Genomic DNA, 25,964 nt, shown 5'->3' with positions numbered 1-25,964 from the left:
TGAAGAAATTTTCTCAATACCCACTTAAAGCCCCCCTGGTGAAACCTGTCATTGAAATTTATGAAAAAATCTGGCAGATCATAAAATTTCAGTATTTGGCAAGATCAACCAACTGGAACACAGACCAGAAATAAAATCATAGAAGTGTAAGAAGTAAATTTATATCTGTTTTTCTTTTATAAAAATAAATACAATATTGTAAATATTTTGTATTATTCAGTATTACCACTCAAAATTATATGGAGACAATGATAAAGACCAGTTTTATACTGAGAGCAACATGTGCAGCCAAGCAGCCTTGAACAGAACCATTTTCCTCTTGCACCTGTGTTGGGAGAGCTCAACAAGATCCCATCTGGTTAAAGAGCACAGACACATCTGGTTAAGTGTTCAGAGACACATTTGGGGTGGAAAGAGCTGGTTTGGTTCAAGAGCTCCTGGGCACAGCCAGCAGTGCAAGAAAATACAGAAGCCTTGATTGTCCTTAAGGAAGAGATTTTTGGTCCAGCATTCAGAGATAAGCAGAAGTAGAGACACATGGCAAACAGTTTAACTAGAAAGAAGCAATAAACTGCATTGTTGTGGGATGGGCTGCTCTTTTTTTCCATGGAACAGAATTGTTGGCCTGTTTGGAAAGGCCGGCTGTGCAGGGACAGGAATCAGAGCCCTGTTCCAAGGGCAAGGTAGCAAACTCCCAGCAGTGAGAGACAGGGCAAACCCTGAGTGAGATCCTGGGGCTCTGCCAAGGGAAGGGGATCTGGTTTCTTTACTCTCTAACATTGCTCTGGTCAGTGGTGCAGGGGAGAGTGATGGACAATCCTTGATTTCCCTTGCCAGGCCCAGGAATTCCTGATTAGTTGGAAATTTGATCTGTAAAGACTCAAATAAAACAGACAAATTGTTGGAAACCAGATTTTGAAGAACTTGACCTTTTTGGAGATCTGATCAGATGCCAAAAAACGTGGGTAGAGGAGTGAAACAGGAGGGGTTTGTTATGTGTGCTGCAGAAAAAAGTCCTTAGAGATTGCAGGGCAAAGGTTGATTCCACAGAGGACCCAATAATCCCCTTGGCCTCATGCTGGCTCTGGGAATCACAGGGACCTGAGTGCACAGGGATGTGTGTGGGAGCTGGAACTCCATGGAGTGAGTTTTACCTTGATCCCATCTGGCCCGAGCTGCCCGCTGTCCCCTTCCAGCCCGGGTTCTCCCTGTGGACAGAAGCAAACACCATAAGGCTGTGCCTAAATGTGCTTTTCCCTGAGCTTCCTGCAGCAGCCAGCCTGCAGTGATGGGAACCCAGCCCTGCACACTAACACATGTCCTATCTCATACTCTAATGCTGAACAAGCCCTTCCTGGAGCAAGGGCAGGAATTCAGCCTCCTGCTCTATTCTGAGCCACAGTTTCTCCTCCACAGACCCACTGTGGGAAGCCCTCCTTCCTTTTGGGAAAAGGAGCTCAGTCTGGATTCCCTTAACCTGGGCCTTCCTCATCCTGCTCCAACAGCTGACCTCAGTCCTGGGAGGGGACACAGTCCCTGGCAGCCTCAATCCATGCATTCACCCCCCTGCCATGCCCACACAGTGTGTCCAGTGTTTCCCTGCTAAAGCTGCTGCTGCTGCAGCGTGCACGGACACAGCCCTGGCAAACAGGAGGGCTCTGTTCCACCTCTGCCCCCACACTGCCCCTTTCACACTCGCTGTCCCTGGGGCATCCCAGAGGCTCCCAGACCCCGCTGAGCTCGGGCTGATGGGCTCTGTGGGGAAGGTGCTTCCCCACCTGCAGAAGGAGCAGGGCTGGGAGGGTTACGGGATGCAGAGAACAGGGTCAGCCTGTCCAGGCTGTGGGACAGCAAGGACAGAACCTCTGGGAACTGATGAGGTACAGAAGGTGGCCATACTCACCCTTTGGCCAATGAGACCTTGCTCTCCAGGGATTCCTAGCTGGCCAGGATCACCCTAAAAAAGGAAGGAAGCACAGACAGGGAGACAAGCTGGTTACTGACACTGAGAGAGAGGGAAGTATTCCCATTACATTCCTCATTTTGTCTATTTCTTTCCTCCTCCCACACAAACACCTTCAGCTGAGTTTCCAAAGGCTGTTCCAAAGGCCCAGCACAGAAGCATCAAAGAAGGACACATCTCACAGGCTCTGTTGCAATGATGCAAAGATGGACAGGACAGGGTCACAAAGGCTGCAGATCCAGAAGGAATTCTCTGGCATGGTCCTTCACAGACAAGCAGCAGGGTGGGTGCAATGTGGTGTGATGGCAGACATGACCAGAGTGAGGGAGAAAACAACCCAACAGCTCTTTTCAGCCCAGTTCCAGAAGAACCTGAATCTTTGATAGCAGTTAAATGAGTGAACAGAAGGAGCTGGCAAACAAATGCATCTTGCCAACGTGGCACTGTGGGTAGGATGACCATAGGGCAACTCCCTCCCAGGTGTGTCCATCCAAGCAACCTGCTCTGCATGAAGAGAGCTCAGGAAATGCAGAGCATTCAAGGGAAAAAGATTTGAGATATCCATAAACCTCATCCCACAGCAAACTGCTCTGCACAGACCAGTCCTGGTCCAGCTCCTTCCAGCTTGGAGAAGGAGCAGGACTGGACTCTCACTCCACAGCTTCCCAGCAAGGCCAGCAGGTCAAGGGGTGTCTGTGCAAATCATCATGTCCTGCTCCAAGGAGGGCCAGCCAGGAGCACTGGAGCTGAAACACTCCTGCAGTATCAGGATGCCAAAGACACGGTAGCTCCAGTGAAGTGTCAGAAGATTTGCCAAGGAAAACATGGCAAAGGATGGGGTGGGGGGTGGAGTGAAGAGCAGCACAGAGGAAATTGCATTAAATCCACACATAGAGTTTGTTCAAAAGCTCTGCTCACAAGAGCAAATGTTGAGACCAAGTGGGTTAGGATTAAATAAAACCCCCTCTGAGCTGCCCAGCACTGGGATTTTACTCAAACAAAGAGATGGCTTTTATGTGGACAAGAAGGTGCATTCATGGTCTGCAGCAGGGCACCCTTCCCCCTTAACCATCAGAGGAGTTCAGTCCCCAGAGAGCTGAGCCTTGGAAACTGTGGCAGGACCTTGTCCGAGAGTATTTTTAAATCTGAGACCTTCCTAACACTCTTCTGGTTTTGAATTAGAAGCTGCCTGGATCTGTGAGTCTCAAGGCCTCCTCTCTCCATTGAGATTTTGGATCTGCAAAGAGTTGAGCTTCCTTTCCAAGGCCCTTCACAGCTCTTGAGGCACAAGATCCCCGGAATGGGACTTGTCCCCAGCCTCTCCCTCAGGATGGGACTGAAATTTGTAAAAAGGGCTGAAATTTGTAAAAAGGGCTAAAATTAACCCAGTTTTAGTTTTTTTTAACTTTGTCTTTTATTCAGTGCAGTATCTGCTTTGGCTGCTGGTGGGTAAACCTGCAATGTCACTCAGTCCTTCAGGAACACAAGTTGCCATTTATCTCCCCAGTCTGACAGAGAAACTGCACTCAGGGTTTTTCTTACCTTCATGCCAGGTTCACCTGCAAGACCAGGTTGTCCCATTGAGCCTGGCGGTCCCTGGGAGAAAAAAACCCCAACAAGATAATGAAAAAACCCATTGTAACAAAGCAGAAAGCAAGATCAAAGACATAACTCCTTTAGCAGAGCTCTCCTGGGACAGCCAAGCCCTGGTTGCAATGCAATTACCTCCCTGGAGCTGGCTCGGGGTCCACAGCATCAAAGAGGCCCCTCCTGAGTGCCTGGGCTCTGGGAGGGCTCTGATCAGCTCTCACACCTCCCCTCTCCCCAGCCTCCTCTGCCAAGCACCTTTCTCTGCTCCTTCCAATCCCTCTGCCTTCTAAGGTTAGTAACCCCACCAGGGAGCAGCACTGGGAGCAGCTGGGATGGAAGGGAAAAGTCCAGAATTAGACTTGGAAGCTCTTTGCAAGGGTCCAGCAGGCTGGGCTGGTGCAGTGGGTGACAGAAATGTTTGGCTGTGCTCTTGCTCTTGCTCCCTGCAGCCTCACCTGTCCATTTCCACCTGTGTGAGCAAATCCTCTGCACCAAGAGGCTCCTTCTGATGAGGGGAAGCTGCCCCACATCTTCCAGCTGAGCCTTTGCCCCCCATTCCCAGAGAGGCAGGGGCAGCTAAAGGGAGCTGAGGGCAGCAAGGTGACACTGAGCCCTCCAGCACAAATTTTGGCCAGATTAGCCTTGACATCCATCAGCCAGCTGTCTCTGGCTGTACAGGGCCAGCAAATATCCAAAGGCCAATGCCTGGGCTCAGACCAGAAACCCACAGCCCAGGCTGGACTGCCTGAGAGAAAGCTCCTTGCTCTCATGTGAACACAGAGTCTGGTAGAGGGGTTTGGCATCCCTCAGAGAGCCAAAAATGAGTGCATGACCTGGAAAAAGATGGGAATTAAGATAGAAAGATGGAAGATGTGAGAATGACCTTGCAAACTGTTCCCACTCAGTCCAGCTCCATGTGCAGCCCCTGAGAGTGGGGTCACAGCCATTCACTATCTTTAGTACCAAGACCTATTGGGAGCTTTCATCTCTGTACATTTGCTGCTACCTCTGAGAAGCGTGGGGAATGAGTCTGTAAAACAAGCCCAAAGATGGGACAGTAAAGCTTCTCTTTAAAGGATTTGAGTGGTTTATTTACTTATGATATTTGCATTCCAGACAACAATCTCCCTTCTCTTTACAGTTGGGAATAAAGGAAAAAAGAGCACATAGTCAAAGGAGCTACCCAGGGAATAAAGCCAGTTCCTGGCTTGCTGAAATGGATTCAAGCAGAGGAGGGAGCAGGGTGTGTGTTGGGTTTGTGAACAAACGCTCATGTCACGCAATGAGAAAATTCAAGCTCCAATGAAAGCAAAAATCCTGCTTTGGTTTCTCCAGAGGTGCCAGTGCAGAGAAAGGCTCCTGGAAGAGTTACAGATTTGAATGAAGGTCTGTACTTTCTTGGTTGGCAGCATCCAGAGTGGCTCAGTAGAGCTTTCCAGCTCCCCAGTGTGGTTTACCATGCTGAGAGCTTGCTCCATCCAGTCCAGCAGCCATGAGAATGGAAACTTTCATGACTCACACACTTTGCATAGACTGCATTCAAAGCCACCTTCACGTCTGTGTTACAGCTCAGGACCTACAGAAAGGAGCTCTGCAAGGGGCACTGGCACACGTGATAGAAAGAGCCAAGACTGTATTATTTTAAGAGGAATTAAATAAAGCCAGAAGTGCAGAGGAGTTGGGGGGAACCATGCAGGCATCCCCTGCACTGCATTGGGGCAGTGTTTGGCAGCTGCTGGTGGGTTTTGGTGTGTTTGTGTCACTGCATCATGGCAACCACAGCCCAGCAGCACCGTCAGCAGCAAAGGCGTCTCTGAGCTTCCTGCACTGGCTGCCTTGGCCTCTGCTGGGGCTGCCTTGGCCATCTGGGCGGGCTGGCAGACCTGTGTGTGTCACAGAGAGAGAGAAAGACTGGTACTCAGTCTGAATTGTGCTTGTATTGGCTCCCTGACTCTGCACATTGGTGCAAAAAGCTGGTCCCTGCCGTGGTCACCTTTGAAATGTATCTCCTGTTGAGAAGATGGGCCTGCACTTCCAGCAGCTGGGTGTCTGTGGCCTGTGATGGAAGGGGTGCTCAGATTTCTGATTTTCACTGTTTGTTTTGGAAGCTGACTGTCAGACTTCAGGGAAATCCTTCCTGCTTGTTGCACACTGCAAGGTGTGGAGGGAAGTTCCCCTGCACATTCACTCCTCCCTCAGTCCTGCACTCCTGATGGAAGGGAAAAGCAAACAGCAACAAAGGTCAGACCTACCTTGTGTCCCATTTCTCCCAACGGCCCGGGTGGCCCCTGTGGTCCTTGGGGACCCTGCAAAATAGACACACAAGGCTCTTTTCACACAACTGCTTTCATTTCTGAAGGGCCATCACTTCCATGGTCTGTAAGATAAAACTCCAGTTCCTTCCCACAACTGAGAGGAGTTCTCACTGTGCAAGATTTGGCTAGTGTGATGGAGAGGCCAGGAGTGGGTGTGCTCAGGCACCTTACCAGGCAAAGAGCTCAGAAGACCTTCCTCTTCCTGGCTCCCTTCTGAAACATCTGAAAGTATTTTATATACTCTCCCTTCATAGTCCAGTACTGCTGGCCCTCCTTGAGGTCTGTCTGTCCCCAGTGACTCCCCCACAGCTGTGGGCTCAGTTCTGACACCATCAGCCTCCCTCCTGCTCCTGCTTTCACTCCACCTACACTCCAACTCCTCCTGTTACATCTGAACCTGTCCCAGACCCAACCTTGCCCTTCTTTCCTACCTTCCCTTCCAAAACCCACCCCAGGCTGTATCCTACACTCTCCCTGGTAGATCCATGGCTCCCTCTGGCTTTCCAGGGGTCTGACCTTGTCTTTCCTATGGCTCCTAGGACTCGAGCCAAGTCTTTCACATCTCTGACCACGCTGGAGCTGGCAAGGACAGAGGAGCTGGGAATGGGATAAGTGGTGGGGAAGAGACAGACAGAGAAAGAAATGAAGTGTCTGTGTGCAAGGAAGGACAGATGGAGAGAGAGTGATAAGGCACTTGCCGGGTCGCCTGGAGCCCCTTTTACTCCCGGAGGTCCAGAAGGTCCCTGGATACCCTAGAAAAATGAAAAACACCAGGGTCAGCTCCAACCCAGCAGCAATCCTTCACATTTATCAGCAGAAATGTGCACGTCCAAAGTGCTCCAGTGACAGGAGGGGAGAGGTGGCCCTGCAAGTGTGAGATAGGGCCCAGATTCTTCCACCTGGACCAGGACTCAAAACTTAAGGGCTTCAGGCTATGAAAGGAAGAAGAAGGCATGGACACTTACTGGGAAGCCGCGTGCTCCCGTCTCCCCAGTCTCCCCCATCTTGCCCTGTGGACACACAGTTACAGCAATTATCACCTGGGGATGTGCTGACTCACCCGTGGTGCTCTGAGGACACGTGGGTGTCCCCAGGGCTGGCAGCTCTGGCTCTCACAGAGGACATACCTGCAGCCCATCTGGGCCCACCCTGCCTGGCTCCCCTGGTCGGCCCTGTGAAACAAAGAGACAAAAACACATCCAGCAGGAGCACAAGCTGTTGGTGATGCTCTTCTGCCCCAGCCCATCTGCTCTTGCATTTTTATACACCAAACTTCCCTTCCAATTCCCTGCAGCTTTTGAGAGGTCAAATACCTGGGGTCATGTCCCAAGGAACACCCCAACTGGCTGAGAGTGTGGGCAAGGATCCTGATACCAAAGGTGGATAGATTTTACTCTGGGTGAAAGACAGACACATCCCTGCTGGTTGATCCTCATGGAGCAATTGAACATCCCTGCTCCTGCAGGAGGATGTGACCTTGGTCCTGCCCAGAGCATTTCAGAGCGGAGCTGAGAGCAGCCTTGGCACTCACCTTGACACCTCGCGCCCCTGGCTCACCCACGGGTCCATCAGGCCCTCTGGCACCCTAGAAGGAGGCAAAAGAGAGGCAAAAATAAGAACACAGAGGATATGGCTCACTGGAAAATCCAGCTGTCACTTTAGCCTTGGCCACCAGGACAGTCCATGAGATCAATCCTGGCTTAGCCAACTTATACCTGCTTGGGTTGAGCACAGCAGCTCAGAGCCCAGGACTAAAAAGATTCCTTCTGTGTTTTGTTGCCTCATTTCTCACTGTTACCAGCACACAGCACTTTTTATTCCTGTTAAACCAACTACCAACCACTAACCCAAGCCAGAGGAGAAAAGCAGGCCAGGAACAGCCTCATTTTCAGACAATGGTTACATGACAACACTTTTGCAATGCACAGACAAACTTGCAGTTCCAGCCTTATTGAACAGCAAACTTCTCCTTCCTAGAAACCTTGCTTTTCCAACAACTTTATCCTTAACCCTTGCCACACCACACTGTCACATGGTCACAGTGGTGGTATAGAGGTGCACAACCTCCACTGTGCAGTACCTTCACATTGGGCCCCAAATTCCTCCCAAAGAGAAAGGTGTATTTGCTGGCAGCTGAACTCCAAGCCCTCAGCTACAGCTGAGTGATGTTTAAAGATCTGGCTGCTGTTAAGGACCAGGCAGGTGCTGGTGCATATGGAGGTGGGGAGGGTCTGGTGCCATGCCTGGCATCTGCTCCTGGGTGTGTGAGTGTGAGGTGGGCACAGGGGCCTCAGGAGGTGTGTGGGACACACACCCTGCTGCAAATGAGCAGGTGTGAGCAGCTGAGATTAAACAAACAGTTCATGGTACAGCTTGGGCATCACTGAGGAAGGGGCATCCTTGTTCTTTTAGAAGGTTCCAAGTGAGGAGAGCCCTGGGAAGAAGGTAAGGATATGATCAGAGAATCACAGAAAAAATGGTTTGGGTTGAAAGGGACTTTAAAGACCATCTGTCTTTCAAGGGAAGCTGAACACACAACCCTCTACACCATTTGACCCCTCCAGAGACCAGTGTGTCACACAGAGAATAAAGAGCCACAGTGAAGGAAAAGAGTTAAAAAAGGGCATATGAAGAGACTCTATTAACAGACATCATGTTCATAATCAGTTCATGAGCTCAGTTAGGACTCTTAGGCACTACTGCAGTATAAATAACAAATAAAAGCACAGAGCGGTGCTAGAACGTAATGGTAAGAGGAATTCTGAGAGCTGGCCAATGCAGAAAGGGAAAACAGGAGCCAATGTGCTTAATCGGGATGCAAACCCAGTGCCAAAAGTAATAACAGGGCTAGGGAGCCAGTGTGTTAGAAAAGCAACTCCAGGATGACAGGCAAAGGGAGAGACTCACAAAGAAAAGCAGTGTACAGCAGAAATGTATAGGAACCCCAGCCAAATTATTACAGCAGACAAACATTGTCAATATAAAATAATGCAAAAACTCCTACTGAGCTTGGCAAAGCCCTGTGCTGCTCAGAGGAGCAGAGACTGAATAACCAAGAGCCTGTATTGCACTGCCAGTATGGCACAGCTCTGAAGAATGCTCAGCCTGGCCTCCAGGACAGACAGACAGACAGAGGGCTGTGCCCTAGATGGGATCCCCACAAGTAGAGGGGTGTTTCACAGCTGGGGCTGTGCTGCACAAATGTCACAGCACCTCTCACCAGCCCAGCACCCCAAGTGCTGTGGCTCACGCTGGCCCCTAGATCAGAGAGCAGTAAAGAGCAAAAGTTTTATTAATCCATGTCCCTATAAACCTCAAAGCACAATGACAAAGACCAGAAGGTCGCTTAAAAGCTGGGCTACTGACAGCTCGAGTCAGACAGGCCTGTTTCTGGGGGTGGTGGAGGAGCAGGGCCTGGAGGCACCTTGGAGGCTGCCTGGGGAGAGTGGGACACCCAGCAAATACCCAGAGCTGCACTAGGAAGGGAGGTGTCAGCCTGGGTACCATGTTGGCACTCTGGGAAAGCACCCTCCACAGCCAAATGCTCATCCTCCCTGGAAAACAAACTGTTCCCCTCTTCTCTGAGCAGCCTCTTGGATATTTTGTGCAGTTACATCTTTACTGTCTGAGATGAGGTGGTGAGCTGCTAGTGAAGCAGGGGGAGGACGTGCAGAGGGCAAGGATTCCTTAGCTCAGGCCTGGAAGAGGGAACAGGGATCAGAAGCAAGTGGGACATGGAAATTACAGTGATGACCTGGATTAGCATTGGGAAGGAAACTGGAATGAGTCTGGCCCCTCCAGACCCACCTTCTGCAGCCTGTCCTGCCCTGCCCAGCCCCTTTGCCACTGCAGGGGCTGCTCTGAGCCTGGTAGAGGCTGTTGGGTGCCTCAGTGATGGCTGTGGCTCTCACCAGGGCTGGCTGGCTGGGGAGGTGTTTACAGAATCCTCATTTCTTCCAGCAGAGCCCTGTCACCAGCATGGCAGGACCTGCCAGGGCAATCTCCCTTCACAGCAGTCACCTGTCTAATCCCATCACAGCACATCTCATTGGCATCTGACCTGAAGAAGGAGAAAGTGACTCTGTGTTCTCAAACACAAGCTTCATCTTCTCTGGCCTCCTGGGCTGAAACCTGGCATAAAGGCTTCCCCTAATCCACCCTGACAGGAAAACCTACATTTAGTCAATTAGTTAAATTTAAATTTTTAAAACTCTCTTTTACTGACAACACTGGCTAGAGATGAGTGAGTGAGGTCCTGGCAGCTCTCCAGAGAGCAACCCAAAGCCAAGAGCTTCAAGGCTCCTCAAAGGACCTCAAGGTGCCTTCCCCCTGCAGATCTGGCAGCTTGGCCTTGCAAGCAGGGCTGAGCACAGCCCCTGGGCTCCCCTTGGACCCTCAGTGCAGGCCAGGACAGCATTTCCCTGTGCCGAGCCACACCAAGCAGTGCTCAGAAACCCCAGGCTAAACAGGGGTTCCCACAGTGGCTGGAGGTGGCAGCTCACAAAGGCAGGGGAACCCAGCTCCAGCCTTTGCCAGCCCAGGTGAGGCAATTGGGATGTATCCTGCTGCTAAAGCAGACAGTGCTCCTGCAGAACAGTGTACTCAACCAGGTGTTTCTGCAGAGCAGTGCTGCATTTCCTGCTGTTAAACACCTACTCAGAGCTCAGACAGTGACCAGCCTCTCAACAGCAGCATGAAGCAGCACGTCAGTCAGTAGCTTCTTCCCAGAAAACCAAAGCTCCTTCCTTACCCAGTTATCCAAATATTGATATTTTGCTATCACAGCCTGGCCAAACAAAAAAGCAAGCAGATGCCTTGAGTGAAGCCAAAGGGAGACATCCCTGGCCATGGATCTGGAATGAGCTTTTCCTCAAACACTTCTAAGGCTTTCTCAGTCAACGAGAAAGATCCCTGGAAGCAGAACAATACCCTCCACTTCTCCGTGAAAAACAACCCAGCTGGGCTTGGAAAGGCAAATATTTTCAGGTTTGCTTAGATAACACCACTTTACAAATCCCTGGCATTTATGAATTCCTGCACTTGGTGATGCTGGAGATCTTTGGGTCCAAGTGGCAGAGGCAGCAATTCCTTCCCTCTGGCATGGAGCAGCAAAGGGCCTGGAGTGCAGGTGTGCTCCCCTTATCTTGGATTTACAGGCTTCACCTGGGCAGCAGCTGGTGCAGAGCTGGATGAACGAATGGCACAGTAGAAAAGAGAAATGTGCTTTGGGATTTCAAAAGCTGCCCTGTATCACCTGAGCCAGAACCCAGCAGTGAGAGGACAAAATTCTAGAAATATTGACAGGCACCTTGGCCAGGAGATTAGGGCAAGGTAAGGCACTTTACAGCAGGATTTCAGGTGCAGCTTTACAATGTGAGTTACAAAATCATGGCTCTGGTTGATATTCAGCCTTTCATAGAGAATCCCAGTCTAGTTGGTGACATTATCCTTAGGAGACCACACATTTTCCTGCTGTGAGGAGCAGAAATGTGCTTTAGGATTTAGTGACATAGGGTGAGGGGCTTGCTGGACCAACTGCCTCCAAATTTAAACCTTAATTTGGTCAAATAATTAGGTTTAAGCATGTACATAGCTGTCACTAGCTGGATGTTAAGCACATATCCAAGTGCTACACTGAGTACAGACGAAGGGAAATGAGCCTGGGCTTGCAGGTCCAAGTTTCTTCTCCTTAGGGAAGACTAGAAAGGAAATAACATTTGAGGAAGATTGTTCAGTATCAGTTTGGTGGAATAAACAAAGACTTGTGAAGGAACAATAGCTCTGTCAGGACTAAAAAGAAGGCTACAATTTTTAAAAAGCTTTTCTTTCTAGAATATACATATCTTGACACTATAAAAGCTATCACAACATAAATGCAGACCCCAGAAAGTCTCCATTGTTCTTTACAATCAAAACCATATTTGCTATTTACGTTTCCTTCAAAAGCAGAATAACTTTAATGAAGCATCCACAAACAGAGCTCATGGAATCCACAAACATCTGGCAGGGGCTGCATTCATGTTTCCACTCTGAATTGAATTACATCCCTTCTGTAAGCTGGGATAGACAGAGGGTAATGGCTGAAATTACAGCTGGGGGATCATTTCCCCATCTTGAGTAAAGCAAGAGCTGGAATCACAGGAGCAAGTAAGCAAATATAGGATGCTGTGTGCCTCGAATATCTTCTGAGAGTATGAAAAGAAGGAAAATGTGAATGAGAGAGAATTGAGCCAGAAATCCTGCAGGCAGGAGATCTGCTGGTTCTTACAGTACTGACTCCCTTACATCATATCCACTGAAATCTGTAGAATTTCTCAGCAAAGCCCAGGTTTGTCCTTCCTGATGGGGATCTCAGAAAGTGCAACTCTCTGCCTCACAAATTCTGCATGGATGAAATCACTGCAGTGCTCAAACAACACCAGATCTCCACCACAGCCCAGCCCAGCAATGGGAGCTGAGAGCAGGAGCACCAGCAGCAGATCCAGAGGCTCAGTCCTTGCTGGTAGAGCTTCAGGCAGTTTTCCTCTCCAATACTGGTGTCCTTAGGGCAAGACCAATTCCTTAATGCTCCCTTTTCCCCAGGCACCTTCTTTCTCAATGCTCTGCACATCCTGAGGTGACTCTTTGCAGGCACTGCAGCCTGTCAGGGTACAGCCACTGCTGCATTCCTGGTTTGCAGGGCTGGGATGCACTTTGAAGTCTGGTTCCCTCTGTGGAGGCATGTCCACAGTGAGCAGCACAGGACCTGCTGTACTGAACATCTGGAGAGGAAATGTAAAGCCAGGCCATGCAGCTGAAGGTCTCTGCTATATGAGATGTCATTCTGAGGATGGACAGTGCTGGTGGCAGCTGATGCTCCACAGGATTGCTCTGAAGGGTTTGACACCCTCTCTCTGGATCCAGCTACAGCCAAAGGCAAATCCCTGATATCCCAGGCAACCTCCTGTCTTGGGAGCTGAATCCAGCTGTCCTTGTGGGCTGAGGACTTGAGGCCAGCATGGATGTAAGAAGGTGAAGAAGGTTTATGAGAGGGAATCTTGGACAACCCAAGAGCCAGACACTGCAGCAGCTGTGCATGCCTGCTGAAAGGAGAAGCTCAGGGGCAGGGATGGGGATGAATCCCTGCCTGGCAGCTGGGAGGAGGCAGTTCCAGGACTCCTTTTTCTGTCACTGAAAACATTAAAGGCACTGGCAAAAGCACCTGATCCCCTAAGAGGCTCCACCTCTCCAAGAGCCCTCACATTCCCAGCCTGGATCCATCAGAAGGTGTTTCCTGTTCAACCCTGGGCTGCAGTTATACCTTGGGATATTTTCCACCATCCATGCAGAGCCTGCCATGAAGGAGCACCTCCAGTTTCTCATCCAGCATGATCATGGCTGTCCCAGACAGCCAGTTAGTCCCTGCTGGGCAGCACAGAGGAACCACACTCCCCAGGGGCCCCTCTGCAAGTGGACCTGGGGAGGGAAATCCATGGGCCTTCCCACCAAGGAACACAGAGGAACGGGAGCTTCTTCCCAGTCACAAATTAAAAGATGAACCCTGATAAACATCTGCCAAGCCTGGATGTTACTGGCATCCTTCTAGATGTGATTTTAAAGTTTAGAGCAGTTCCAGTGTACATAACTCCATGGTTACAAAGATTCCTAGTTGGTTATTCCATTTTCTTTTGCTGGTCCCAGCTATTTGAAGAAAACATTCACTCTGGCATAGGGAAACACAAAATTGTTGGCTGTCCTGAATCCCCCAAGCAGAAGTTGCAGGAGAAGCAGAGAGTGGGAGTAGGTAAAATGTATAGTTTACTCCAGTGTATGCCTTTGAAAATGAAACATGGAAACAGATCCTTGGAGGGAGAAATGCAAAATATGTTGTTGTTGGGGCCTTCAGCAGAATTCATGTGTGCTCACTATTAATACTTTGTAAAGCAGCTGGACAAGGAAAAACAATCCAAAGCAGGGATGCTCCTGCAATAAACATCCCCTTGGAGAAGAAAGATTGAAGATCTCAGTGGGACGGGGGCTGGATGTCACAGGCAGGAAAACAAGCAGCTCTGGCAGGTCTAGAGGTCATTGTCCTGTCGGCTGTCACCCAAACAGGGCGGGGAGAGCCACACAAGGACTGACTCTGAGTGTCTGGGAGCTCTTTTTTGAGGGAAACGTGAGCTCACAGCACTGTCAGTGGTGCCAGGCAGTGGCACTTAGCACGAGGCTGGGGGCTGCTCTTGGCAGGCAGGGTGAGGAGTCACCTGTGCTCACAGGGTGGTACTGTGAGGTACACATCAAATCAGGGCTGGAAAAGTCCTTAGAAAGGCACAGGAAATGTTTATAATTGGATCTACTGACAGTGCAAAGCACACCTTCTCACATGGAGACCTGCTGGGAAGTGTCAGTCCTGGACTGGAACACATGGGTAGAACAGCCCAGCTCTATTTCTGTCAGCCTTGTCTCTTAATTCTATGTCATGACATAACATTTCCTCCTTCATCTGCCTCTGGTTATATCACACTTCGTATCTCAGCTACTTTTTCTCCCACAGCAACAAAGGCACCTGTTCTGGTTTTCTACCTGCACCCTTTCCCAGAATTTCAGACAACTAAATTTTCATCATCCTCACCAGAAGCATCCATAAACTGTGTTTTGACATGGCAGGCAGGTGGAAAAGACAGACTGGACCACTTCAATGATAACCTCTCCTCTGGGCACCCCCCTGCCCTTACACACCCCTTGCATCCACTTTCCTGGTAAGATTTGTTCCAAGCACCTTTATGTGCAGCAGAAACGTGTCTGTGGAGGTGCTGCCCAACTTGTGCTCATTTCACACCCCCAGACCAAACCAGCAGGTTGTTTTTCCAGTGTCTGGAAGAGGAGAGGGATGAAAGCTCACGGACAGTGCTTACCCTGCGGCCTTTCACCCCTCGGATCCCCGGCGCACCCCGGGCTCCTGCTGGACCCTGCAAGGGGAAAAAGGGCACAAAATGAGGAAGGCAGCAACCTTGGCAGGACCCTCCATTCCTATGTGATCTGCAGGGGACTCAGATGCAGACCCATGACCAGCAGATTGGTTCATTAAACACTTGCTAAAAACATCACCATTTTCACTTGTCTATTTTTTTTTTTTTAAGTCACAAATTGTCTTTGGATTGTGAACATTTAGGCCAAAGATCCTGGCTGAGGTTTGTATGCTTAATGACCTGCAGGCTGTTATCTGTGTCAGTGGTGTGATGTGAAGAGAAGTTGAACATCCAGAATTCTCTCTGAATCTATTAAAAGCAGCTGTTTCTCAGCATCTGTTCAAAAATAATAATAACCAGGATCTGGTTTTTAGATGTCCAAATACAAAATCAGACACCTCATCTTGGGTATTCAAGTTTGATCTTTTCAGCCAAATACTGACTTTATCTTTAAGTAACTGTTGCCCTGTTAATGCTGCATAAATATTGATACTGGCAGATAGATACTAATTTAATGTGGACTGTTGGTGTTGTGGATGATCCTGTTCTCACAATTACAGAAGGATTTCAGGTTTTCTTTTAATCTGGATTTGTACACACGATTCATTAATTTGCATACAGAAAATGCAGAAAGCCAGGTTTTTTCCCTTGCTAGAATATTTATCAGAGTAAAAAAAATAAAGGATATATTTATTTAATAGGACTTAGTTCTGTATCACAGCTTTAAAACCTGATATTTAAAGTTAGTGTCTTTCTGCTGTCAGAAAAGAAAACCTCAAAATGACACATTCACTCCTTGCTCTCAAACATTCCACATCAAATTTGGCTGTTTACATGTTAATAGCTTTTACCAACTGTCAGCCCTGCAAATTCCACCACAGATCAGAAGAGAATTGGACTGTGATCTTCCTACTGCTCCTATAACTGCCATTTATGAAGATTTTGCTTTTGTGCATGGCATGTACGTTCAGGATACAAATGCTGAGCTGTCCTCACTCAGAATGGAAAAGTCAGTTGACTGTAACTGCATTTGTGATCACAGTACATCTCAGCTTTGGTAGTGAGGACAGTGCTGACTGGCACAGGCAGAGGATGTGTCAGATGCCTGTTTTATAGAGGTTTTTATGATAACCATGTACTGAAATGAAATCCTTAGCTGGTTTTTGGAATCTCCTCTGGAAGTCTCAGCCTATCCCAAACATCTTATGAAAGTACAAGGACAGAAACATTCATTGTAATGGCAAATGTTGAGGGAATAGCTGGACACCCTGCTGGAATTCCAGTGAACTCTTTAGAAGGTAAGTGACCTTAAATATTCCTATATATACATATTATTTCCAAAACTGTAAGTAAGTAAAAAAGATGCAACATAATGGTAAGTAAGAAGAGGAAAAAGGAATTCACAAGCCTCAGGAAGCTCAAACCAAGGGCAAAGTTTCCTTCCATTCACTTTGCTCCCCATTTCGTCATCCCTTGTTGAATTAATCAGCCATCACTGCTAAGGCTCATTCAAAGATTTTAACAGTTTAGGACAAACAACAACTGCATGCCTCAGGTCTGGCTTGAAAGGCAAATGAGGAATGTTTGGTGGAAAAACAGCTGGAGTTAATGACTGGGGATTTGATATTAGGAGATTATTTGATTTACTGGCTCTGTGGGGAAGTTTGGCTTATTGAATTATGACTTTTTAAAATGCAGTTGTGGAGCAAACATTTTGCTTGGATGAACTTATTATTTGCCTGCAGGAGAAGAGGGAACTGAAGGAAGCAGCAGGACCTGGGGACAATCTCAGCTCCCAGAGCTTTGCTGAGAGGTTTTGGCATCTCTGCCTGGATCTGATGCCTCAGCTCTTTCTATTGTCATGCCCCAGTGAAGACAGACAAAATTTGGCTTCACTTGAAGGTACATGTAGTGGTGCATGGGATGGTGCTCAGGGGTGGAGCTCTCTGCCACAGCACAGAAACTGCCTTGGCCACGGGTGCTCACAGGCCTGGAGCAGGAGGAGCCCAATGCTCCAGCTGTCCCCAAGTCCTGTGGCAGCTAACATGATGGGAATTTGTTAAAAATGAGATATCTACAGATATGCAGATGCCTCTAGGCTTCTGTCACCAGCAAGTGCTTCCACAAGGAGCCACAGAGCAGCTCAGTGCTGGGGGCTGTGGGTGGCATCGTGCTGCTTTTATTGTAAGGACCTGGCTGGTGCCACACTGCTGTTCTCCAGGCAGAGATGGGTCACCCTGAGGTGCTGCTTGAGCTCAGATTTTCTCTTTTCCTCACCTCTGCTCATTTGTTACTGCACAGTCTGTGCCCAGCTGCCTGCAGCCAGTGCACCCAGAGCATCCTCGAGCTGCTGGCAGTGGCACAGTTGACCCTGATTTGGAGGCCACACCTTTGCCACTTCCCAGGCATTTCACTGCTGTGATCTTCCTCCCACTTACCAGCACTGTGGGAATTCACACACTGAGCAAAATCCATTCCCTGCACCCACCCAGGGCTGCCTTTTTGTTGGCTCCAGCAGCACTCGTGCTGCTGGGAGAGCCCGAACTACATCTAAAGAACATCTGTGGGAAACTGGAGCCAGGCTGAAATCTGCCTCCATGGTGATTGCATGCTCCAGCCACAGCTGCAGTGTGCCAGATGAGCCTGTCCAGATGGAGGGTCTGTCTGGGGGAGCTGCTCTGCTGCTCCTCTCATGCCAGCAGGGGCCTTGACCACGCAGGATGGTCACGCTGCATGCCATGGTCACTGTGATAAATGACCATGATAAATCACTGTGATACAGCACTGTATCACATATCACCACACTGCCAACCATTCCCAGCCCAGAACACCTTGAACTAGGGAGCTTGTGTCCTGCCAAAAGATTGAGGCTGGATTGTGACTTTTGCATCCCTCCTTAGGAATACAAAATTTTGAATTAAGCACTGTGCTGTTGCCACATTTCTCTTCATAGAGAAAAGCAAGGCACAATTTTCTTCCCAAGGATTTCTGAGATTCACATTCTCTGAACCTCAGAGAAAGGGAAAACACAATTATTATCACTTGCTGTGCCTGTGTTGTGCCAAAGTAGAATGCAATATAGAGATTGTTTATCCAAAGTGAAGATGTTTTGTTCCCTTGGCCTATTAGGGCCAAGAGTGGTGTGTGTGGAACTGCCTGCTGACAGTCACGAGAGAGTCAGGAGATGAGCGCAGCTCTGTGCAGAGTGAGTGCTTGGCAGATTCAGTTTAGATGAAATGTATATAGTATAGTATAATAATGTAATTAATTAGCCTTCTGATAAGACAGAATCAGATGCATCATTCTCTCTCCCTCACCAATGTTGGAGTTGCCTTTGATTTACAATACTGTGCTTTTTTTGTGTCTCTTTCCATGTTGCTCCCACCCATGTCCCATCCCTCCCCCCATATCTCTGGTTTGTATCAAACTCAAATAAACTGGAATACTATTGCTTGGCTTAGCCCATGCATGCCCAGGTTCTGGTGTTATAAGATGATGATAGCCTTTACTTACTGTTGGTCCAGGGATCCCAGGAAAACCCACTCCTCCTGGCATCCCAGGGTGCCCCTAAAAGGGAAGGAGGAAGAACATGCCTGCTGTGAATGTCCACAATCTGCACAGACCTTCTTCCTCCCAGTGGGAAGACAGGAAAATTGCATTGTTGGCTGCTTGCAACGTCAGGCAGATCTGATATTTGTCAGGGTCAAATTGCTCAGGGGTGGAAGGAAATGGCCAGACTGTCACTAGCCCAGCTCCAGCCCGGCCAGCGATATCAGCAGCAAGACTTTCTGAACAGCCCAGAAGAGAATGGGCTGAATTAATATGAAAATATGTCTTTGTGTCTTGTACTGCAGTAGACAGGAAACAAGTGTCAGAGCATGACAAGATCCAGCTGAGGACCCCACTGTTGAATTCCTAAACGTAGTTCCCTGAAAGGCAGAGCACAGCAAGGCACAGTGACTGTGCTGCCCAAGCATTTCCAGTTGCCCTGGTCAGTTTGGACAGATCCTTGCTGGTGGGCACTGTCTGTTCAAGAGCCAGGATGGCTGGGAACAGGCAGTCCTCCAGCTCCTGGGTGTCTCCACTTGACACAGCAGGCCCTCAGCTGATGGAGTCACAGAACACACCTCAGACCCCAGTGAAGGGAAAACTGCTGGGCTCAGCTGCTGGGGAGAGGCTACCCCTCAATATCCACTCAAATGCCCATTTCCATCCCCACAGACACGGGAAGAAATTGCAGCTGCTCTCATGCAACTAAAAGACAGGAGAAGCTGCACCCTTGGCTAGGACAGACAGAGGTGACAGCAAGAGTGAGAGAATGCAGACTTACTCCTTACCATCGACCCCTTGACTCCTGGAGGGCCTGGGGGTCCCACTGGGCCACGGTCACCCTGGGAGAGAGACACAGGGAAGAGTGATCTAGAGCAATGAAACAACTAAAAAAATCCACAAATCCGTGTCTATGCCATCAGCTTTCTACCACAATTGTTTCCAGCATCACTCTCTTTCCATCCATCTCATGAGAGTAATGGAAGAATTGCAGGAATTAACTAATCCTCCACATCCCAAGGGAGGGGACTTCACTCTTGCCATCAAAAGCACCAAGGTATGAAGGAAACAGGCACATCACCTTCAATTCCAAACAGTGCTAGGGCTGAACCCAAGGGAATCTCCAGCCCTTCCCACCCAAGGCATGGCATGCCTGTTCTGCAGTATCACAAACCCTACACATGCTGGCATTTTTAGAGCCATGGATTTGAAGTCTGTTGTCACAAGGCCCTGCCGAGAGCAGGGAATCCAGCTGGAAAAAAAACCAGAGATACTGCCTGGTGCTTTCAGAGGAGACTGTGGGTGTTTTGGGGGAACTCCCGTTCCTGTGGCTCTGATACCACAGTGCCAGCAACAATGACCTTGGGGTCTGACTTATGAGGGGCTCAGAGCTGGATGACTCCCCAGCCCACTCTAAAGATAGAATCCCTTCTAAAACAAGCAGTTAAAAAACTGAATGTACCAAAACATCACTTATTTATTGCAAAAGTCTTCCTTATCCCCTCATGCAGACCATCTCACTTCCCATGAACACATCCTTGACCCAAAGGTAGGGGACAAGAGGGCCAAGCCCCCACCAGCACCACCACAATCTGATTTGAGGTGACTGAAGGTGTGGTCTTTACCAGTGGGACATCAACAGCTCCTTTGGGAGATGGTGGTAATTCCCACACAACTGTCTGCAGTCCCCCTCCAGCCCCAGGGGTGCACTGGGAATTAGGGGTGTTAGGTTTGTATGCTCAGGGGGATGAGGAAGGAGGATTTAGCAAATGCTGCCAATTAGTTTACGCCCAAAATCTGACCTACCTTCCAACAGCAAAAAGTGTAAGGGGAAATATTTTCTAATAAGCTCTAAGGAGCTTATTAAAAACAAACCCCAGAGTTTGTGTTGTCACCAGTTGGCCCTTGTAAACCAATGTACAGATTTTTTTCTCCCTGAATGGATGGATTTTATTAAGTGTATATTAACTGTATTGTTCTCTTTGATAATCTTTGGATTCTACTGGCTTCAGTCTTAACTTTTGCAGCTCTCAGGATGGAGACTGCTGACTCAGCTATGCCTAATGAAAGCATATTTCCCACTTCATTTAGCTCACAAGAGCGTAGTAAGCTGTAGGATACTATGCCAACTGGAGGCCTGGTTGAGGTTTTGATTTGATGATAGCTATTTCTGTCATCCCTAAATTTGTCCTGGTAGAGAAGCCTGATGGAAATCCCAGCAGTGCTGAGGATCTCCAAGGGCAGATTTTCAAAGGACAGCCTGGGCTTGCCTTGACACTGATCATCACATTACAGAGTTGATCTGGAAGTTGAGGATACTTCATGTGGTCAAGGCTTTGGCATGGAAGGGACAGGGACAAATGTGAACTTAATGGAATGGAGGAAAAGATCTTCCCATGTCTCCTGCATGACAAACACCTTATTCTTCACTCAATTCAGGGCTGCAGCTGCCAATGAAACAGCTCACTCAGGCACCAATTTTCTGTGTAACCACCCTGGACACATCACTCTTTATTCCTCTGTTTTCTTTCACTAAAACACAGCCCTCATCATGTCACCCTTTTTAGTTCTTGTGAGCTTTGACAGCTTGGACTGAGACTGATTCTGCTACTGCCCCACTGGGGCCCACAGGATAGAAAGACTGCTGTGGACAGACAATAAAATGGATCTGCAGCAAACACAGTATAACTGTCACAGAGTCTTTACATCATTACCCAGAGGACAGGGCTTGAAGCAATAAAAGTGAGAAAGAGAGCACTGATGTGTGGAATGCATCGTTTTATGCTCCTCACTATCTTTACGGCTGCACTGTGAATAATTAAACCTCCAATGAAAACCAGCAGCGTGCGAGTGAGGTACAATGAGTGACACAGATGATTTGTCTTTGGGAGCTGCCTCTGAATAAAAGTTTACACTCTAATAGAAAACAAATTAACGTCCTTTTACATTTTTATGTGGAATAAAGCCCTTTTTATTCCCCTGGAAGAGGTTTGTGTCTGTAGTGTACACAAGAGGGCACCAGCCCTGAGTGTGCCCAAAGCAACCAGGGGCAGCCAGATGGGATGGCCCTCACCAGATAGAAAGGGAAATGTTTGGACCAGCCTTTGCTCAGATGGGTGGCTGCACTCTTGTACACTGAGAAATTGCTGAGACCTCCTGTTCAGTGCAGGCTCAACCCTGGTCCTGCGTGACCCTCTGGGCAACCCAGAGGACACCTCTGCAGAAATCTGTAACCTCAATCCCATGGACTCCTCCCATGACCAGCAACACAGGGCTGATGGATCCCTCATTCCCATAAAAACCAGAGCTGACTGTTAAATACAAACCGCCCGGCACATTATGAATGAGGAAAGTTAATTTTTCAAAGAATATTTGACAGCATCTCCCTGGAGGGCAGCACATGTTAATTCCTGAATGAGAAGTGGATGATTTTGGCCTGCTCCTAGTCTAGCTCAGACACCCTGGACGTGCTTCATTCCCAGCTGGGTGTTGCACTCACATCACAACTTAAATCTCTACAACCCTTCTCCCTCCCCAGCCTCCCTATCCTGCAAAACTTACAACAATTTCATTGTAAGCAATCTTACCTTTTCTCCTGCTATTCCAGGCTCCCCCACTGGACCAATGAAACCCATCAGACCCTGAGGAAAGAGAAGAGCACAACTAATTTTCAGTTTTTTATTTGCTGAGAAAGTAAACAGTTCCTTTGGTCCACCTTGCTGGTTGCAATAGCACAGCATCCCTCATATAATGCTCAGTAATTCCTACTGGCTACCAGAGTGGATGGAGTTGCTCCCGGCCATGGGAATGTCTAACTCCACAGCTGGTTCTGCTTTAGGGGCCAGCTGGAACAGCAGCACGAGGATCTGCAAGAACCACAACACACAGCACAGTGGATGAGTGAAGGAAGGAAGGCCGAGTCCATCGTGTGGCTTTGTTCTGTGAGCTTTTCCCAAAACAGCTTCCCCAGGAGCTCCTGGGTTGCAGAGACAGAGACTTACCATCATTTTAGCAGCTGGACTGAATGGACTTCTTCTGGGTTAATCCAAGCTGCCTCAGCCCTTTGTGCAGATTAATTTTGCCCTGGATAGTGTTGTGCTGGTGGGATGCCAGTAGGAAATAAAGGTTCCTGCAGCCAGAGAGGCCAGCAGGGCAGTGGATCTCACACACCACTCAGAAACCATCTTGGAACAAACCTCCAGTCTAAGCTCAGGGTTTAACAATGTTTGGGATAACGAAGAGGCAAACAGAACTGCTTTTAATTAGAAAGATGGAAACAGATGCAATCTTAAGAGAAGATTCCTGAGAATTAAGATAAAGCAACCTCCCTACCAGCTCCAGTGGTTTCTGGCTCTGGAGATGCAAGGGACTGTCCCCTGTGCCACTGCAGGCACTCATCTCCTCTGTGCCATGGTGGAAACACCAATTAGCCATGGGATGACAGCTACAAACAGAAAAGCTCCACTATCCTGTAGGCGTGTCACCAGCCTTTCTGAAGTGGTCTTTGCTTTGAAATGGTCTTTGTGTCAGAAGCTGAGGCAGTCCTGGAGCACAAGATTGTCATCGTGGCCAGGCTGCATGAACCAGACACTCGTGGAAAGCAGAGCTGGACTCAGCACAGATTGCTCAGTGCAGGAATCTGGTGATCTGAAAACTCTGCAACATCTGCCTATGCAAGGTTGCCACTGGGTGGCATTGCTGAAGGCTGCTGGATCGATTGTCCTTTCAATAAGACACAAGTGCAGGTACACAACTGCATCCAGTTTCTGAATTTTTCCAACAGCCCAAGGCTATGAAGAAAGCAAATGTTATGGCAGAGAATGGCAAAGCAATGAGATGCAACAGGGAAATGCATTGCTAGGCAAAAATAGACAATAAAGGAAGAAAGAATACATCTCTTGTTCATTTCAATTTTCTTGGAAAACCACAGAACTCTTTCTCTCTCTCCCGGGAATATGCTCATTAAGAAATTTCTCGTTCCTTAGGCCTGTCCCTGCAGAAGAGGGATCCTTGCTCTGCAGAAAGTGTTGGTCCCATTCAGAACAAGACTGTTTCAAACTCCTTTCCAAGGGGTGCTGCATGTCCAAGCTCAGGCCTGAAGGCCAATCTTCAGACCCACCATCCATGGCAGAATCCACCCCAAAAAGCCTCTCTGGGTCCTGAAGCCAGGTGCACTGGTGATGCTTCTCAGGCTGGCCTGCTGGTGCTTTGCAGAGGGGTTTGCAGGGATCTGAGCACACCAAGAGCCCCCAACACCCTCCTGAAACCCCCCTTTCTGTCACAGATGTGCTGCTTGTAATGGCAGCTTGTGCAGAAACCCGCTGGCATGGCCAGCACTGGCCCTGCTGCACAGATGGGATGGAAGGGGAGCACAGCCAACACTTCAGCCCAAACCAGGGAAAATTCTGCCTGTGCTGGTGCACTGTGGTACTGTACAGGGGAAGATGTCACTGCTCCCCATGTGAGAGGAGCATCCCCTTGTGTGAACGTGAGATGCAGAGCAGGGACCTTGTAGCTTCCAGCACAGTAGCTCTGCAGTGTTTGCAGCCAGCACTGTCTGCTCTGGGCTAAATTAACCAACATTGCTGTGTCTGCAAGCAGACACAAATCGAGATAGATATGTCTACGCCAAATAAATCTCAGCAATTTATCAGGAGTATAGGAAAAAACAGAGGAAGATTGGGTAATGATGTTCTTCACCGGCCAAAATGGGATAGACACTAAAGGCAAGGAGATTTAGGTTTTAAGACAGAAAGATTTAGGTTTTAAGAACCAGAAGAGCTGCCAATGGCAAATATTTAATCAAAGCAGACACGAATTGTGGTCATTACACTAAAATGGCTGTGGCACAGCATATTTTTCTCAGGTTCCCAGGGTTGGAAAGAGGGCCTGCATCAAACAGGGCTCTGGGCAGTGTGTGTAATGATGCACGTGAAGTCCCAGCAGCAGTGGCTGCCCGGATAAAGGCCCACACTATACAGGAAAGAATGTAAAACATTTATATTAGACAGGAGTTCAGCATGTCGCTCATGATTCAGTCTGCTGTATTCCCCAGCCAAGGGCACGGCGGAAAAGGGATGGAGATTGTTAAAAAGTTGCTGGGGGCTTGTGGAGGGGCCAAGGGAAGGAGGGGGCACTGGTGGGTTGTAATTCCTAACTCCTGTCTCGCTTTCCCCATTTATTGTCCAGCCCTGTCATAATTAAGCCCCCCCTCTTGGCTCCATCAACAGAGAGCAAGTCAGCAATGAAGGCTTGCATAAATCAGAGCCCATTTGGGGGAAGAAGGGGCCGGCGGGCCCAGCGTGAGCAGGGTCTCCCAGGGACGGGCCCGCTGGTCGCTCCCAGCGGGAACCGATCGCGGCCTTTCTGTGTTACTGCCTCGCTAGAACTCAAAACAAAACAAACCAGGGACAAAGGCCGGGAGGGAGTAAATGTACAATCCTCCCATTCAGATGAAAGAAAGGGAAAGTAAAACAGTAAATATCGCAGTTTAAAGGAGGACGCTCTGACCCGCAAAGAACAGCCATGCGGTTTAACCCTCTGCACACCGGGCTCAGGCCTGCCCTGCTGCTGTGCTGGGCTTCCACCATGCTGGGGAGTGAGGGAAGGGAAGGTGGAGACGTGCTGTCCAAACACCATGTCACATCAAAGAGGCTGTCAACACCACAGTGCCTGAAAATCCCTGACTGAGGTGTCTGGAGGTCAGAGATGCCCTGGAGGAGAAGGTGAAGGGTTGGAAAGGAGCAGTGCTAACATGTGGGAAACACCAGTGCAGTTCCCTGCTCCGTTCTTGGTGACCCTCTTGACCTTGGCCAAGACAATCAGGACCTCCCCACCTGCAAACCTGACATTACAGCTGCTCTCCTTTGGAAGGGGAAAGGCATAAAGGAGATGGTGCTGGTGTCCTTTGATAAATTATCTTAGAATACTGATACTGAGACAACATACTTTGACAAGAGAAGGGCTTGGCTGTCCTTCCCAGCACAGAGCAATGGGAACATGGCTGACCCTGACACAGCCCCGTGAGTGAGCAGGGCTGTCACTTGTACAGGGGAAGGGACTCAAACAGCTGCTCCTGCTATGACAGGACCTCTCAATCCCATTAAGGACATAAGGACTCTCCCAGCTGGCACAACTCCTCAGTGGGATTTTCTAGTGCCAAGCAGGGGCTCCCTGGGATGGCAGCACCCTCCTGCCTGCTGCAGGCTGTTGCTTCTCCCACAGGGCTCTCTGACCTTCAACGTGGACATTTTGGTGACATTCTCCTGCTGTGCATTCCCCATCTCGGGGACAGGAAGGCTGGAGACTTCCCTGGCCAGAGGCCTTGTATTCCTCTTCATATCCTTCTGACTCATCTGCAGGCAAGGAAGGGTTAACCCACACATTTCCAGGGTACTGGGGCGCCTGGCAGCTGGAATCCTTCCAGCTCATGTAGACAACAAGCATCTCATGAATGATCTTCCCGAGTCTGTGTCCTTGCAATGGAAAAACAACGCATGAGGGACTGCCCTGTGGCTTAAAACCTCATTTTTCAACGAGAGCTCAAGTATCACCGGAAACCTCACAGAAACTCCCATGTTTTCCTAAACAGATGTCCCT

General features: G+C 48.9%; 1 protein-coding gene across 2 annotated transcripts in view; it reads right to left on the bottom strand.

Moving 5' to 3' along the window:
• The window catches only part of LOC120507465 (collagen alpha-1(XXVII) chain-like), a 141,890-nt gene that overhangs the window by 35,304 nt on the left and 80,622 nt on the right, over window positions 1-25,964 (bottom strand). Inside the window, exons 25-37 of one of the 2 annotated variants that reach the window (XR_005628773.1) lie at window positions 21,953-22,006; window positions 19,154-19,207; window positions 18,330-18,383; window positions 14,763-14,816; window positions 7,400-7,453; window positions 6,996-7,040; window positions 6,834-6,878; window positions 6,567-6,620; window positions 6,385-6,465; window positions 5,806-5,859; window positions 3,506-3,559; window positions 1,904-1,957; window positions 1,155-1,208 (exon numbers count right to left, since the gene is read on the bottom strand). Coding sequence is in view for 1 of the 2 variants with exons in the window: in XM_039720181.1 (XP_039576115.1) it covers window positions 1,155-1,208; window positions 1,904-1,957; window positions 3,506-3,559; window positions 5,806-5,859; window positions 6,567-6,620; window positions 6,834-6,878; window positions 6,996-7,040; window positions 7,400-7,453; window positions 14,763-14,816; window positions 18,330-18,383; window positions 19,154-19,207; window positions 21,953-22,006 (630 nt within the window). In the remaining variant the exon portion in view is untranslated. The remainder of the gene's footprint in view (window positions 1-1,154; window positions 1,209-1,903; window positions 1,958-3,505; window positions 3,560-5,805; window positions 5,860-6,384; window positions 6,466-6,566; window positions 6,621-6,833; window positions 6,879-6,995; window positions 7,041-7,399; window positions 7,454-14,762; window positions 14,817-18,329; window positions 18,384-19,153; window positions 19,208-21,952; window positions 22,007-25,964) is intronic. The other variant, XM_039720181.1, reaches the window with a different exon arrangement.

The sequence above is a fragment of the Passer montanus genome, unplaced genomic scaffold (assembly GCF_014805655.1).
Source record: "Passer montanus isolate IOZ18808 unplaced genomic scaffold, ASM1480565v1 scaffold43, whole genome shotgun sequence".
Lineage (NCBI taxonomy): Eukaryota > Metazoa > Chordata > Aves > Passeriformes > Passeridae > Passer > Passer montanus.
Note: the sequence above shows the minus strand (reverse complement) of the source record. Positions and strands in the feature narration are given on the sequence as shown.